Source organism: Toxotes jaculatrix, chromosome 3, assembly GCF_017976425.1.
Source record: "Toxotes jaculatrix isolate fToxJac2 chromosome 3, fToxJac2.pri, whole genome shotgun sequence".
NCBI lineage: Eukaryota > Metazoa > Chordata > Actinopteri > Toxotidae > Toxotes > Toxotes jaculatrix.
In genome coordinates this window covers 25,374,256-25,389,487 of record NC_054396.1, presented here as the reverse complement: position 1 = coordinate 25,389,487, position 15,232 = coordinate 25,374,256, and the positions used below count along the sequence as shown (strand labels likewise).

The 15,232-nt window shown below is 42.1% G+C and overlaps 2 protein-coding genes across 2 annotated transcripts; one reads left to right on the top strand and one right to left on the bottom strand.

Annotated features, from left to right (window-relative positions):
- Positions 1–157: 157 nt before the first annotated feature.
- On the bottom strand, positions 158–2,691 carry aadacl4 (arylacetamide deacetylase-like 4). The gene is made up of 4 exons (XM_041034588.1): positions 2,515–2,691; positions 1,866–2,091; positions 1,054–1,117; positions 158–941 (listed from the first exon to the last, which is right to left on the bottom strand). The coding sequence occupies exons 1-4, from the start codon at positions 2,689–2,691 to the stop codon at positions 158–160; spliced, it is 1,251 nt and encodes a 416-aa protein (XP_040890522.1).
- Positions 2,692–4,828: 2,137 nt separating this feature from the next.
- dhrs3b (dehydrogenase/reductase (SDR family) member 3b) lies at positions 4,829–13,853 on the top strand. Its single transcript, XM_041032991.1, has 6 exons — positions 4,829–5,499; positions 10,042–10,185; positions 10,511–10,630; positions 11,055–11,293; positions 12,998–13,123; positions 13,236–13,853. Exons 1-6 carry the CDS (start codon positions 5,305–5,307, stop codon positions 13,318–13,320), a joined length of 909 nt encoding a protein of 302 aa, XP_040888925.1. The 5' UTR covers positions 4,829–5,304; the 3' UTR covers positions 13,321–13,853.
- The last annotated feature ends 1,379 nt before the right edge of the window (positions 13,854–15,232 follow it).

Genomic DNA, 15,232 nt, shown 5'->3' with positions numbered 1-15,232 from the left:
AAACAGGTTTTGTTTATTGATTTTTGTGGGGTTTTTTTGTCTTCTGTGAACAGTACACTTTTAATGAAGAAGAACACTCTGCCACTGGAGGCAAGTTTTGTTTATTAAAATGTAAAACAAGACAGAGTGAGTACATTCATGATCCTATTTCTGATCTTCACAGTGTTTTCACATAGTTGACGACACCATCCACAACCTGCAGTGCAGAGGGAAAGGTGAGCCAGCCCTGGTTAAGGAAGTTAATCATTCCATGAAAGCCATCCATCACGTGTTGCCAGGTGACATCTTTTTTCAAGTCCAGCAGCCGTTTCCTGTAAAGAATCCCATCATCCCTCAGGACATCATACTCACAGGTGAGAATAAATGTAGGTGGAGTTTTCTGAATTACAGCATCATCTGCCAGTAAAGGTGAGACCTCGGGATCCAAACCTGCTTTGATTATGTGATACAGCTCCCCATCATATTCTGGGGTTGGTTGCTCACTGAAGCCCCGGGCGAGGCACTCGGGGGGTAAGTTGGACAGGGAGAGCCACGCCTCGTAGCGTGGCCTGAGCTCAGTGGGGACATGGTTGCCTTCCAGCACATCTTGGCACACAGACATGTCCCCACTGACATACTGCAGGAAGTAGAATGCCATCCGTCCACGAAACAATATGGGCACAGCATGATTTTGCTGGTACGAAGGCAGGTTGAAATCTGCCATCTGCAGGGCTGGGTAGATGAGGACCTGAGCGCAGGGGAATGGCAGATGTCCGTCCTCTCTCCGTGCCAGCCTTTGGCACAGTGCGGCTGCCAGGTTAGCCCCAGTGCTGTCCCCTCCGACTGCCACTCTGTGAGGGTCCACGCTGAACTCTGCCTCAGCAACAGACAGGAAGTGACACGTCGCTGTCTCACAATCGTCCAGCTGGGCAGGGTACCTGTGCTCAGGGGCTAATCGGTACCTAAGAGGGGTGAAAGGGAAGACGGGGGGGACAATATGTTGAATTCTGGCAACTCGGTAGACAAAACAGCAGGTCTTGGATATTTTTGTGCATTGTGGAAAAGTTTAAGTACCCAACAGAAACAACAGTGGTGTCAGACTTCTTGGCGATGTGTCGACAGACTTCATCAACAGAATCTGTTCAGGATTAGCAGGACATCATAGTGAACAAAAGATGTGTTGTGGTCTTGTTGTAGCAACCATGACAGAAGAACCATAGACAACATGACCATTTTTATTCCTCTTTCTACCTGCACTATGTAATCTACTTTTCTGCATTCAGACAGTATATTATTTAAGAAATGCATTCACGTATTTTAACAGATTTTTGCACTTCATTTTCAAGGGAAAATATTGATTTTTTTTTTTACTTGTTGCTTCAGTATCTTTTAGTCATTGGTTAATTAGCAGATAAATACCTAAAAATTTCAAATAGAAAGATCAAACTGCCTAACAGTAGGTAATCGGTTCAATCTGTGATCCAAATAGCTAAGATTGTCCATTATCTAAATTTAACCACAGACAGCTAGCTTTCTATTTTCCCCAAATTGACTGATCGTCCTTTTATAGAAGAACTAACACAAGATAACAACTCAACAAACAGTTTTCTGATGCTGTTGAAAGTTTGTTTGTAAGGCTTAACTTTAGAGATACAGCAGGTGCACAGGCCCACGTGTTTAATTACAATCAGTTGACAAACACGTGCTTTCATGTGCATAGATGATGATTTTACTTCTGTATTAAACCTTTTCAGTTATGTGTGAATATATATATTTCATTTATGTGGTCAAATAATTACTTGTCCTAGTTTTGAATGCAGACTTTTACTTGTTATTTGTTATTCTTATTTTATTTCACTTCAGGAAATGATCTGAATATTGCGTACCTATACAGCCCAACACCCATCCTCCTCCATGGAAATACACAAGACCTCTTCTCAAGCCATTACAGACAGTGGTAGGTTCATAGACTCGCACTGGCACCTCAGAAAACTTCAGGTCCTTCACTCGCAGACCTGCAGGAACTGGCTTTGAGCAAGTCAGAAAACAGGACACGAACCATCGGATAAAGCTGACCTGATGACAAATGCCCAGACGATGCAGGATCCGGCCCTGGCAGGAGAGGAATCCCAGACTTACCACAAGTGAGAGACAATGTTAAAAAGAAAAAAAAAATGTATTCTTGATGTGTAAAGTCAAAGTGAAAGTTATTCTCTTTGAGAAACCATTTACTATGACAACATCAGAGAAGGGCAACACATGACCTTGCCTTTCTAGCACTTTTGTTAGACTTGATTTCTTATCTAAAAGTTCTCTGATCTAAGCTTTATCAGTTCTTGGAGGACAAAGAAAGGACAGCCATCTTTGACAAAGGCTTAAAAGACTACAGTTGCTTTTTTTAATCTCACACTAGCAGAGGCATTTTCCTTTGCACTAAGGAATAAGTTAATTTAATAATAAAAAAATAATTGTAACACATACAAGTGACATAAATTAATAACCACTAACAATTCCATAGATACTGTAGATACTCACCACAATTGCTATGCCAACATATAAACCATGAACCATGTGTAGTTTCCCACTATTTGCAACCCCACGAGGAATGTCTGAATTCATCAGCTCAGAGTACACAAGTCCAATAACCAGAAGGAGGAAGGCTGCAACAAGAGCAGCAAAGCCAATTATTAAAATTGCTGAGCCAATGTCCATGGTGTTGCTGGTTTCCTCTGCTGAAGGTAAGTCATTAGGAGTAAATGTTTTATCTACCTGCTTTCAGCCTCTTCCCACCCCTCCCACACCCACACGCAATGCATACTGACCTTGGTTTCACTTAATGACATGTTTGACTGCCTGTTGCCCAGGAAAAAATAATTATATTCCTCAACATATTTTACGGCTGTGTAGTCAAAGTAATTACATGCTTTCCAAAGAAACCAAGTTGCTCGACTATGGAATATGCACAAAATATTTTTATGTTAATGGGGGCAGGTTTTTTTTTTTTTAAATTACTCATACGTTTCCATAGTACCCATGAAGTTGCCTTCTAAACCCAAGTGATATTTTGACAGATATCCAAAGGATGTTATGCCTTTCTTCTGCTTCATTTCATGCCCCTGGTATTGAGGAACGCTCTGCTGCTTACAGCTGCACTCTCCACTGAGTGGCATTCTCATTGTCTGGTGTCTAAGGAAAGAAAATGTTGTGAGATGCTCCCTTTGAAGGCTGACTGAGAACACCTTATCTGAACTTTCATTGTTGATCTGTAGATGGCAGTGATAGCATGAGTATTAATAAACAGTGCCTTCAGAAATATACTCTATTTACATTTTTGAATTCTGCGAGCAGCCTGAACCCATTTTCAACTCCCTGCAATCCATATCTTTGTCTTTCTTTTGTCTTGTTTTCGAAAGTAATTGACTTACAATTATTTTCACTTTGGCTGTAAATACTTTCGTTTAAGCTTCCAGTGCGACTTTGGGTTCACATTTTGTAAATCTCAGAAATTTCCAAAATGAAGACAGCATCTGGAGTCTTGTTGTCTTGGAGTTTTTAGCAGTCCCCGAGAGCCTCTCTGCCTTCCCTAAGTAGCTGAGCCCAGCACAAAGCAACCATTGTGAGGCTGCTCTTTAAACCCTTCCCAGTTGCTGAAAAAGCCCTGCTTTCAGCGATACCCAGTAAAAATCACAGTGCCAGGGCCAAAAATCACAGACTGGAATCTTGTCTGAGGCCCATGAATTCATAGGATTTGTTTAGAAGGCATTCATGCAGTTTTCTGTTTGTCACCCTGACAAGTTTCTGAGACAGGGCTGACCTATTTCCCAAATTGCACAGAAAGATATAGCCTGCTTCAGAAATACTGTTAACACAACAAATTGGGTTCAAACAACTGACGCCGCTTTGCACATATGAGACCACTACAAATGCGGGGGACACACATCAGCAAATCAGCAAAAACTCGTTCACTCAGGATGACAAACTGCCTGTTAAACTGAAGGCAATATTTGCTGTAATGTATCATCTGAGCCCGCATGCTACAGTGAGGCACCTAGACTCGACTGTTATGTGCATTTTGAGGCTACAAATTGGTTTGCAGGCCTCAGAATAATGAATCTGTCGAAAAAAGGAGATCAGTGACTGGCTCAAGGACACATCAGCAGATGTACTTGTCATTATGAGGTTTGAGCCCAGATTGGGGAATCAGTTCAAACGTTTTTCCAGTTCTTGTATATTTTTGAAAGAAAGTTTGCCTGGCTGTCTGTCTGTCTTGCTATCTATTGATCTGTTATAGGTCACTTATTTGAGTGGCTAGTGTTATGGTTACAATTGTCAGGTTTCTCAGTTGTGTGTTTGTTTAGTGCTTCGCTGATTGTTTGTTGACTTGCTTGCTTGCTTGTTTGTTTTACTTAATTAATTGGAGGGCTGGACTAAGGATTAGTTGACCAGGACTTTCAGTGACTTTTAATGAAGCCCTCAAATACCCCCATTCTGATTCTCTTATATAAGAATATTTTTGTTGTTGATTTCAAATTGACTTACAACTGTCAGTGAAACCTGTGATTGCAACATCATTGTTATTCTGTTTGTTATGTAACGAGGTTAAGTTCGAGTCAATGAGATTATGCAGTTAAACTCTCCCAGAAGAGGCTGGGCACCCACCTGGGACGCAGTGGGGCGACCACTGGGGGGCCCTGAACCACCATTTGAGAACCACCGCTGTAGACACATGAAGGGGGTGGGGAAGAGGAAAGTACGCAGCCACTCAGGGCAGACGGGCACTGGAGCAAAATATTCATCCCCACTTAACATGTCAATCAGGATTAATGCCCTTACAAACCTCCCCTTTAGGTTCATCCAGGTCCTTTTATTAGTGGAGGTACCGAAGCCAGAGCAGAGGCGGTAATATATAAGGGAGGACAGGACAGTACAGGAACACAACACCAAAGCACAGCGGTTTCAGTAGCGCACACCACGGAGCGTCGCCTGGACTTGTGTTTCACGTTTCTGCGTCTCTACCAGTGGTTGACAGGCGTAATGACTGATCACTCACACATTTCGAGATCCTGATGCACATCGACTAACATGTCAGAGCTCCTCGAAGGCACTCAGTTCTGCTTTTGTAATATTCTTTCCGCTGTGGATTACTCATGCAACACTTTCTGAGGCGGCAGATGATATTGAGTGCATGCGGATAAACTTGCAGGAGCTCATAAGTCGGTGTTTCTGAGCTGCTCACTGTGGGAGGATATCTGTAGCCTAGTGAACGTAAACTTGCGGCGTAAACATTAAACGCTACTTGTCGGCTGCTCGTGAGCACTCCCCGAGATGGAGTTGAAGAGCGCGTGTCGTATGTTTCTTTTCCCGGTGCAGATGTTCTATTATATAGTCAAAGCGAGTTTGTTTTCGCTGTTGCCAAGCAGAAGGAAGGACCTGACCAAGGAGGTGGTATTGATCACCGGTGGGGGACGAGGCATCGGACGTCATCTGGCCAAAGAATTTGCCAAACAGGGAGCCAGAAAGGTAATCTCATTCCACCACAGACCACTTGTTGCACCAACCTAATTACTCTTTCCAAAGAAATACATTACCAAATCATTTAAGTTGTTTTTGCAAGGTGTGCTTTTGGCGTGAGTTTGGTTTGTGTCAAAACCAGCAACAGCAGTAGTAGTAACTCCTCCCTCCTCCTCCTCCTCCTCCCTCAGGTAACTTGCCCACCTTGTCCAAGTATTGTTGTTCACGTTCTCTGAGAGCACTGATCGTGACCTCCAAGTAGCCTAGTTGGTCCAGTGAGACTGGAGACACGGCCCTCAATTTTGGTTCAAGTATTGTACAACAGCATGGGTCAACCAGAGGGCAGGTCGGGATCGCTTACGGGTGATAGATGTGATTAAGCGCAGCGCTGGGCTGACATTTCTTCTGCTGGGGTCTGGAGTGATTCTTGTATGACTGGCATGTCTAGAAAGTGTATTATCCGAAGATTTAGGCTGTGATAAAGGCATTGACTCTGTGTGCCTGCATGTGTGAGTGGGTTTGTGGAGGTGTGTGTGTGTCTGTGTGTGGGGGGGCGTTGTGCACAAAGCTGTACTGAAACTGCTTCAAAGCCATTCACATAATAGCAGCCATGCTCTTACCCCATTATGGTTTCTTACCATTTTTGAGCAGTGTTTGCACTGTCGTAAAATCTGCCAACATATCACGATACAACAAAAGGCTCCAAAATGCTTTTAATAAAAGCCAGATTACATTTTTGTTTTGAAGCATAGCATGAGGACCTGAGATGCCTTTTATGGAGTGTTTGCAAAACAAAGTGAATTTAAAAAAAAAAAGAGTTAAGGAGGAGCAGATTGCATTATCTTGGACAAGTCTAATACAAAGGTGGCAATTCCAAACTTTTACAGAAACTGAAGTGTGATGTAATGTAATGACACATTTCTTATAAGGCCAAAGGTGAGAAACATGATGAGAAGTCATCTTTATGATGACACTGAAGTTAGATCCATCATTATTTTTACATGCTGTGACCCAGGTTTTTATCATTCAGTAGAATGGAATCAACTGTTTAAAATCCTGTATTATAGATTTTGAAAGTCAGTGGTTCCAGAAGTAATCTGATTACATTACAGCATTAAACCAATCCATTCCCATTCATGTCATGTTTTCAAATCCCTAAACTGCAAATATTCTCAGTTGATGTAAATTAAAAAGTAATATATCTAGCCTTGTCTGTTTCAGAGAACCATTCCAACCATGTAAACCATGCACCCCCCCACACACCCACACACCGTCACCATCCTTCACCCACTAACAAGGAGCCGTCACTTGGGCCTGAAATGCTCCAGTGGCTTCATAGGCAGTTCCTCATCACTGCAGGTCAGGGTAGGCTCTGTTCCCATCATCATTTCCAGCTACAGTTTGCCCACCAATCCAGTGGGTGAACATTACACAGCTGAGTGCCTGATGAGCTGCTGGTGTCCCTTTAGCCGGAACATGTTAATACAGAGCAGCTCTATTTCTGATCACCTCAGATGGGAGTCATCATTACAGAAGAAAATGCTAGTAATTTCCCCTGCAGAAAGCATTGAGCCGCCCAGCTGAAAGCTGCAGGTTGTAATTATCTGTACATGTGTGACATGCGCTCCACATCTTGGATGCTCTCTTAAGGCGCAATTTTAGCAGCTTGAAAACATTGCTAAAAGCTCAATGAAACACTAACTGCCTCCCTCTGTCTTTCAATGCCATCTCCTCGGGGAATGAGCAAGAAGAAACCAGTGGGGTTTAAAAGCTTTACTTTGCAGCTGCACAACAAAGGATGTCACCATGCTTTTCAGCACTCTATTGTTGGGTATCATCAAGGTGTGAAGGCTTTGAAAACAACACCTGTGGTAATGTGTATGACAATTGCTCTCTCCCTAAAGAGATGCTAAAAGGAAATAGGACGGTAATTATGAATAGGGCTAACCTCTATGAACTTGTGCTCACCCCAGTTTGAGCCCCTTTGTGATTGGCAGCCGGAATTTCCTTTTCCCTCTGCTCGGGCTTTGGTATTTTCACAGTGTGAGGAAGACTAACTACAGCGTTGATAAAAGAATTAGGCGAGATGGAGAGCCGGGGATTCAGGAGAGGAGCCAGGTCTTCCAGCATGCTGTTAGGGGGGAACCGTTGCAGAACGAAGCTCTGAAACAATAAACCTGAACCAAAGTATTTTCAAACCCAGCATCCAAGTTCAGAGTACTGCGAGAGTGATTTCAGAACAATCCCAATAAATAGTCGACAACTTTAAACAGTGTATTTCTTCAAAGCTCCTTTTCCAAGTATTTCTCAGTGCCATAACAGCAAATGCAGATTAAAATGTTTGCAGAAAACATGGATTTTTATGTGGCTGTTAACATTACGTGAAGAGATCCCTGCAAGAAAGATGAACCAAACCCAGACACTGACAACAGGTTTGTGTGTGTGTTGTGCTGGAGGCGGGAAGCACACCGCTCCCAGCTGGGTATTGCCCTGCAACTGACCTTGCTGTCTCTGCAGTAATTAGACAGCGGCAGGCGACTGCCTCCTGAACTCCTGCTGCCCCCTCTGTGTGCTGCCTCTCTGCTGGCCCTTACAATGGGTGTGAAAAGGAGGGTTCATACCCACCCATACATTCAGACCTGAGAGATAGAGTATCACTGTAATTCAGCTGGAGCTACTGGGGACATGGAGACATATACCTCAGCCAGTATTGAGTGGCATGTGCACTCTCTCTCTCTCTCAAGGTCTTGTTTCAAGCCTTACAACATTAATTTGTTGATTAGAGAGCTAGTCAACACGTTACTTACAGCACGTGTTGACAGTAAGTCTTATTAGGAATGCCTAGTTAGAACAATCGCTGGCTTATCACTGATAGTGCAGGGGGCTTGTGCAAGGTCAATTAAAAACTGTTTTCTTACTGTTTCTATCCACATAGCAATTTGGCCAATGCTTGTTTGTTCTGAGGGTCCTGTGTGTTGTGACGGGTGATAAACCTAATGAATTAAATAACATTTTAACAGGAGAGCTCAGTTTGAGTGCTGACTTTTAATGAGACCTGTCAGCTTTGTTTGTAAGGCTCAAATCCTATTAAAAGCTTTCAGTTATTTATCAAGACCTGTCTGCCTTCCCTGATTACTTAAATGGGCTTGCAAATGAAGCAAACAAAAAACCCAATCACAAGCAGCTCAAACAGGGGCTGTTCTCAGAGGAAGCCAAACACGTATTGCCCCGGATCTGATAAAGAAATGAAGAACACATTCCAGCCTGTGATCGGTGATGTCCCTCAAGCTTAATGGTGTCAATATTTCTGTCTTTGGTTTGCTTCTTCCACTATTACCATTAGATAGTTATTGTCACATGAACACGTAAAATGAATAGCAACACGGTAATGTGCTAGATTTTAAGGATTGCAGCTAAGCAAATTAATATACTGTATTTGCCAGTATGTTATTGTTTGTCTCCAGGCAAATGCTGAGTAAATTGTAAAAGATGGGCACTGTCTGAAACTGTCCTGTTACTGCAAGTTGATGGTTTGATTTGTACAATGGATCCCCTGAAAGTCGTATATAATAAAACCCTACATGCTATAAAGAGTGTTAGCTATTATTAAGTCATAAAATTGGTTAGTTTACTAACTATAAGTAGAAAAAGCAGAGAATGTTCAAAACAGTATGCTACATTCTCACATATGCTGCCCTGTGTTCAACAAATCTTAAATATCTTTCATGTCAAGACCAATACATCATTGTAAATCCATCCTGCCCATTGACTAGGTTTATGTTTACACATAAACATTGGAATAACACAATGGGAATGACTCTGATGATCCACGGGCTAACAGACAGACACGCTTTCTTTTGTGTGTGTTTGCATACACACATGCAGTCTCTCTGTCTCTCCGATACACAAGATCACTTTCCAGAGGACTTTTTGCTCAAATATTAACCTTGGTCACGGGCGACCAGCCAAATCCCACACTGGCGTCCTCAGCACTTCACACACGCACTGTTTTCAGACTCCCTGACCAGAAATGACAGGGCTCATCTGCCCAACAGGCCGTGTAATCTCTTTGAGAATTTGTGTTTGAGAGATGAGGAGGGCTCACCCCCTGATTTCATTACCTTTCCCTGACCCCAGAGACTGACAGATCTAATTGCCCAATCACTACCTCCCCCCATCCCTCCGTCCAACCCCATGTTCCCTGCTCAAATGACTAGCCTTCATTTAGTCTCTGGGTGGATGAAGAGACAATTCATTCACACAGCAACCCCCAAGCCTTTAATCTTGCTCGAAAACTATTTGTTCAAGTGAAAATGGCCTCTCTGTTCTCTGAATGAAAAGAGCATTGCTTTGCAAAGATCTCCAGGTCTCATTGCCAGAAAAATTGCACAAAACACACGTAATGTTTTGTTGATGACTATTGAAAAAAAACAACCTTTTTGTCCCATTTATAAGAAACAGTTCACTTGATGTGCTTCTGATCTTGTCACAGATTTAATGCAGAACATTCTGTATTTCTTTCTAACCTTTGAAAATGTTATGTTTTTCTAGGTGATCTTGTGGGGCCGGACAGAAAAGTGCCTCAAAGAAACAGCTGAAGAGATCTCTCTCTCAGGAACAGAGTGCCATTACTTCCTGTGTGATGTGGCCAATCGGGAGGAAGTTTACAAGCAAGCCAAGGTGGTTAGAGAAAAGGTACGCTAGCTTAATATTTATAAAGATATTTTCTGCTTGAACAAAGAGAAATGTCATTTGCACACAGTGAAACACATCATAAAATATTTCCCCGGGATGCCTCGCTGTCTCCTCTGTATGTGTATTGGCTCTGAGCTGCTCTGTCTCCCATCTGGTGTATAGATTACACTTCATCTGAAATATCTGAATAGGAGCGGGGAATATTGCTGACAGCTCTGGTGCAGCACGACTGTATCATCTCACGAAAGCAGACAGAAAATGCGTGAGATGTTTGCCATTGTTCTTTTTTTCTTTTTTTTCTTAATGTTGTGCTTCTTTATCTCAGGTGGGAGATGTTACGATATTAGTGAACAATGCAGCTGTAGTCCACGGCAAAAGTCTGATGGACAGCGATGATGACGCCCTTCTGAAATCTCAACATATCAACACCATGGGACAGTTCTGGGTAAGACTTTAAAGCAGAGGAAGTTCACATGCAGATTATCCTTTTCATTTTCATATTTTGATTATAGCATGACAGTATATACAGTAGGCACCCCCAGACTTGTCAATCATGACTGCTATTATGGCAGATTAAGTGGGGTATTTCCAAATTGCCTCTCAGCCCCTGAGATATCAGAGAGGTTTTGAAATTCATGGCATTTTTATTTTGAATGGAGATCAAAAGACTATGTTATAAGCAGACAGAAATGCAATTATCAACTAAATGGAAGTGGAAATTTAATCTGTGGTTGCGGTGTGGGCCTGTTTATCTTGTCTGTTCTTCTCTTTATTCTGCTGAATGTATTTCACTTTCTATTACCACCCTTTTTCCACCTGGTCTTTATTCTCCCCTTCATTCTCCCTTTTTTTTTCCCCTTCCGTCTCAGACTACAAAAGCCTTCCTCCCCCGAATGCTGGAGCTGCAGCACGGCCATGTAGTATGCATAAACTCCATCTTGTCCCAGTCTCCCATTCCTGGGGCCATAGATTACTGCACCTCCAAGGCCTCGTCGCTGGCCTTCATGGAAAGCCTGACACTGGGCCTGCTGGACTGTCCTGGTGTTGGGTGCACCACAGTGCTTCCCTTCCACACCAATACAGAGATGTTCCAGGGCATGAGAGTCAGGTGAGAACGCATCTTCTCACATTTCTTTGTTTATAATTATACCTGCCAAGGAATTTAAAGAAGCTATGTGTAATTTATTTGAATATTTAGCCATGCTAGCAGAATGATTCTAGAGATATTAATATTGGTCCTTTTACAGGTCAGTCCACCACTTTGGCTCAGAGTGAGACATCTCAAACTGTTTGGTGGATTATCATATTTAGACATATTTTTCAGGATGAAACCTGCTGACTTGAGAGATCCCCTGACTTTCCCTCTAGCCGTCAGGTTGACATTTGTGTTATTCTACAGCTATTCAAGGTCCCAGGAGTTCAAAGTTTTCACTTACACAATCAAATAGCTTGACATGTACTGGAGGGATTTGCATTTCCTGACTTCTATAGTGAGCTACACCCTAGTTGATCACAATAAAAGACTGTCACAGTGCTGGGAACCTCCAAAGTGTGAGTTCATGACTGTGCAACCCTCCAGCTCTTTTCCCTCATGCTTTCGTTGTGACTAAGAATGTTCTTGCTCATCTCGCTCTTAAATGTAACAGTTTAACACATAGTGGTCAAAAATGGTATCACATCAATGAACAGGAATACACATAATCACTTATTTATTAAGTAATTCATTGGTTTAATTAATTTGTCATCAGTCTGTCTGCCCCCTAGTGGCTCTCTGAACCTTGATCCTTTGGACCTTTTCCAACTGCTGAATTGTCTAAGATGTTCAGTATCTGTGACACAGAGTGTTCGTGTACAGATGTACACCTATCACATTGTTGTGTAAGAGCTTTTGGAAATGTCACAGACATTTAATGTACAGTTTGGCAGCTTCCACAAACACTTTATCGACACTCACCGTACACTTTATCAGGGACACCTGCTTATTCATGCAGTTGTCCAATCAGCCAGTCACATGGCAGCAGTGCAATTCACAAAATCGGTTAACATTCACATCAAACATGAGAATGGGGAAGAAAATGTGGTCTCAGTGACTTTGACCTTGACTTGATTAGTTGTTCCAGATGGGCTGGTGTGAGTGTTTCTGAAACTGCTGATTTTCTGGGATTTTCAGGCACAACAGTCTCTAGAGTTTACTCAGAATGGTGCGATAAACCAAAAACACATCCAGTGAGTGGCAGCTGTACGGACAGGAAACTCTTAGTGATGAGAGAGGTCAGAAGAGAGTGGGCAGACTGGTTGGAGACAGAAAAGCTATAGTGACTGAGATAACCACTCTTTACAGCTGTGGTGAGCAGAAAAGCATCTCAGAATGCACAACACGTCGAACCTTGAGACGGATGGACTACAACTGCAGAAGGCCTGTCAGGCAAGAACAGAAATCTGAGGCTGCAGTGGGCACAGCTTGCTAAAACTTGACAGTTGAGGACTGGCAAAAGACAAATTGGCATCAACAGCATGAATCCACGGACCCAACCCAACCTGCCTTGTGTCATCAGTCCAGGCTGGTGGTGGTGTTATGCTGTGGGGAATGTTTTCTTTGTGCCCCTTTATACCAATCAGTCATTGTTTGAATGCCACAGCCTGTCTTAGTATTGTTGCTGTGCATCCATTTATGGCCACAATTTACCATCTTCCTGATAATGCACCACGGCATAAAGCAAAAGTCATCTCAAACTGGTTTCATGAACATGACAGTGACATTCTTAATTTAATCAGACTGATAATTTTATCTTAAAACCGCTTTCTCCTGTAGGTTTCCCCAGCTCTTTCCTCCTCTCAAACCTGAGGTAGTTGCCCAGAGGACTGTGGATGCAGTCAGAGCTGACAAGGCCTTCCTCTACCTGCCCTGGACTATGCATGCCCTTGTCATTCTAAAAAGGTAAACAGTTCTTTTTTTTTGTTTTTGTTTTTTTTTGGTCTTGTTTTGATCAACATAATTTATTCTTTGTGCCTAACATTCCGTCCCTGCTCTTTATGTATTTTTTATTTAGCTTCATGCCACAAGTTGCACTTGAAGAAATCCACAAGTTTTCTGGGAGTTATACCTGCATGAACACGTTCAAAGGGAGGACATGAACCTGGATTTCACAGAATGCGACAGTGACCTCAACATCTCTGAGGTATAATGAAGGGAATATGGACCTTAAAACACGTGGTGGAGGCCCCATGATAGTGTGATGAAAAATACTTAGGGGACGTTCACAAGGGGGTTTCTTCTGCAGGTAGAATTAATTGATAAACTGCACCCTGTGTGTGTGTGTGTGTGAGTGCGTGTCTATATAGTATGGAGGACTGAATACCATTCTCACATTGAACAGAAGCCATGCATAGCTCTGTACCAGTAGTTATTCTGGGACTTTTTTGTGACACTTCTAGTCTGTTTTTACACTTCTTTTTTTTATCTGCCTTTTAATGTGTCTTTGACTTAAAACAAGGTAATAAAGTGGAGTTTTAGAGACACACTGTGTTTCTTTGTGCATGACAAAAATAGAAAAAGTGAATACCTGGGAGGTACTCACTGTTTTATGTCTGGGTTTTGACTCCCATGGCTGTGTGATAGCACCTTTGATTTATTCCAGCATGAGATCAGTGACTGTGACAGACAAAGTTGTCAAAACATAAAACACATGCTGGGGGTGGGAGGGAGGGGGGGGGGCATGTGTATTCTTGTTTGTTCTCTGCTGTCAGAAATGGTGCAGAGGGATGGTGTAATTCTCCATACACATAATGAACTCAAAATAAGTAAGTCAGCACCTCCTTCTCACACATCCAGAATGGTCCAGCCCCAGTTTAATAAACATGGACAGACAGAGACTGTTTTATTTATTGGGCACTGGAAGAAGAGCAATCATCTTAAGGCCTTGATTATGAAAGTTAAAAGCAAAAAGTAAACTATTCTATAGTCTGTTTTGAAGATAATATATCGAAGTTTTTGTTAGCTTGGCTCATACTCATACAATCTTATGCTTCTAATGTCTGCAACTGCTACGCATTTGAGGTGGTGGATCAAATAAATGTGATTTGTATTAGCAAAACCCCAGAGGCTTATTCTAGAAAAAAAAATGGGACAGTATGGAGCCTCTTTTACCTTATTCCATATGAATCTGAGTGTGTTCCAAAACTGTAGCTCAAAACAGAGGAAAAGAACCATGGAAATTCACAATGGAAGCGATTTATCAATGCCAGTCTCACAATTACCTTTTGATTGAGGATATTTTTTAAGAACTAGAAAAGGCATGTCATGAGATGGGAAAGAGCTAAGCTTGGCAGATGAATTCCCAAGGATTGTTTAAAAAAAAGAAAAAACTTTCAGATTTGTTAGGAGCTTCTGATCTAACACTACAGTAACTGATGACCATCTTCTACCAAAGAGGAGAAACTGATCCTTGATTTCATCTCATGTAAGCTGAATGAAAGCCTGTACAATGTACATATATATACTATATATACTTAACTTTCGTCATAACTTCATTAAAATTAAAATCCAGAGATGGCTTCTTGCCACCATCAAAGAAACGTACAAAAATAAATGTGTGCATGTCTGCTTAATACTGCTGATTAATAATGATTAATGGGGAAAACTCAGCTTCTTAGCCAAGAGCTTGTTTAAAGCTGTTAACCACCCTGCATGTAGTCGGCACCTAGCCCTAAATACTGCCAGTGCTTTTGTTTCATAGAGTTTCTGTGGCTCACGCAATTGACTCACTGAAACAAGTTAGGTCAAATTTTTGAAGCTTATTGTATTGATCAGTGTTGTATTTGTTCAGTTGTTTCTAAACTCTCTCTCAGTATCTTTCATACCTTGGGGCAGTGGTGTCAGTGCTTAATTTTGGCTTTGTGTTAGTGCAGTGCTTGTGTGCTTGTTTGTCAAGGGCTGCTTGAATTTGGATTCAAGGTTGTGCAATCCTGGACAGACACCTAAGCAATATTTTCTTTTTTTTGCCTACTGTGGAACCTCAGTTACACAACAAGACCGATTAGTCATTAT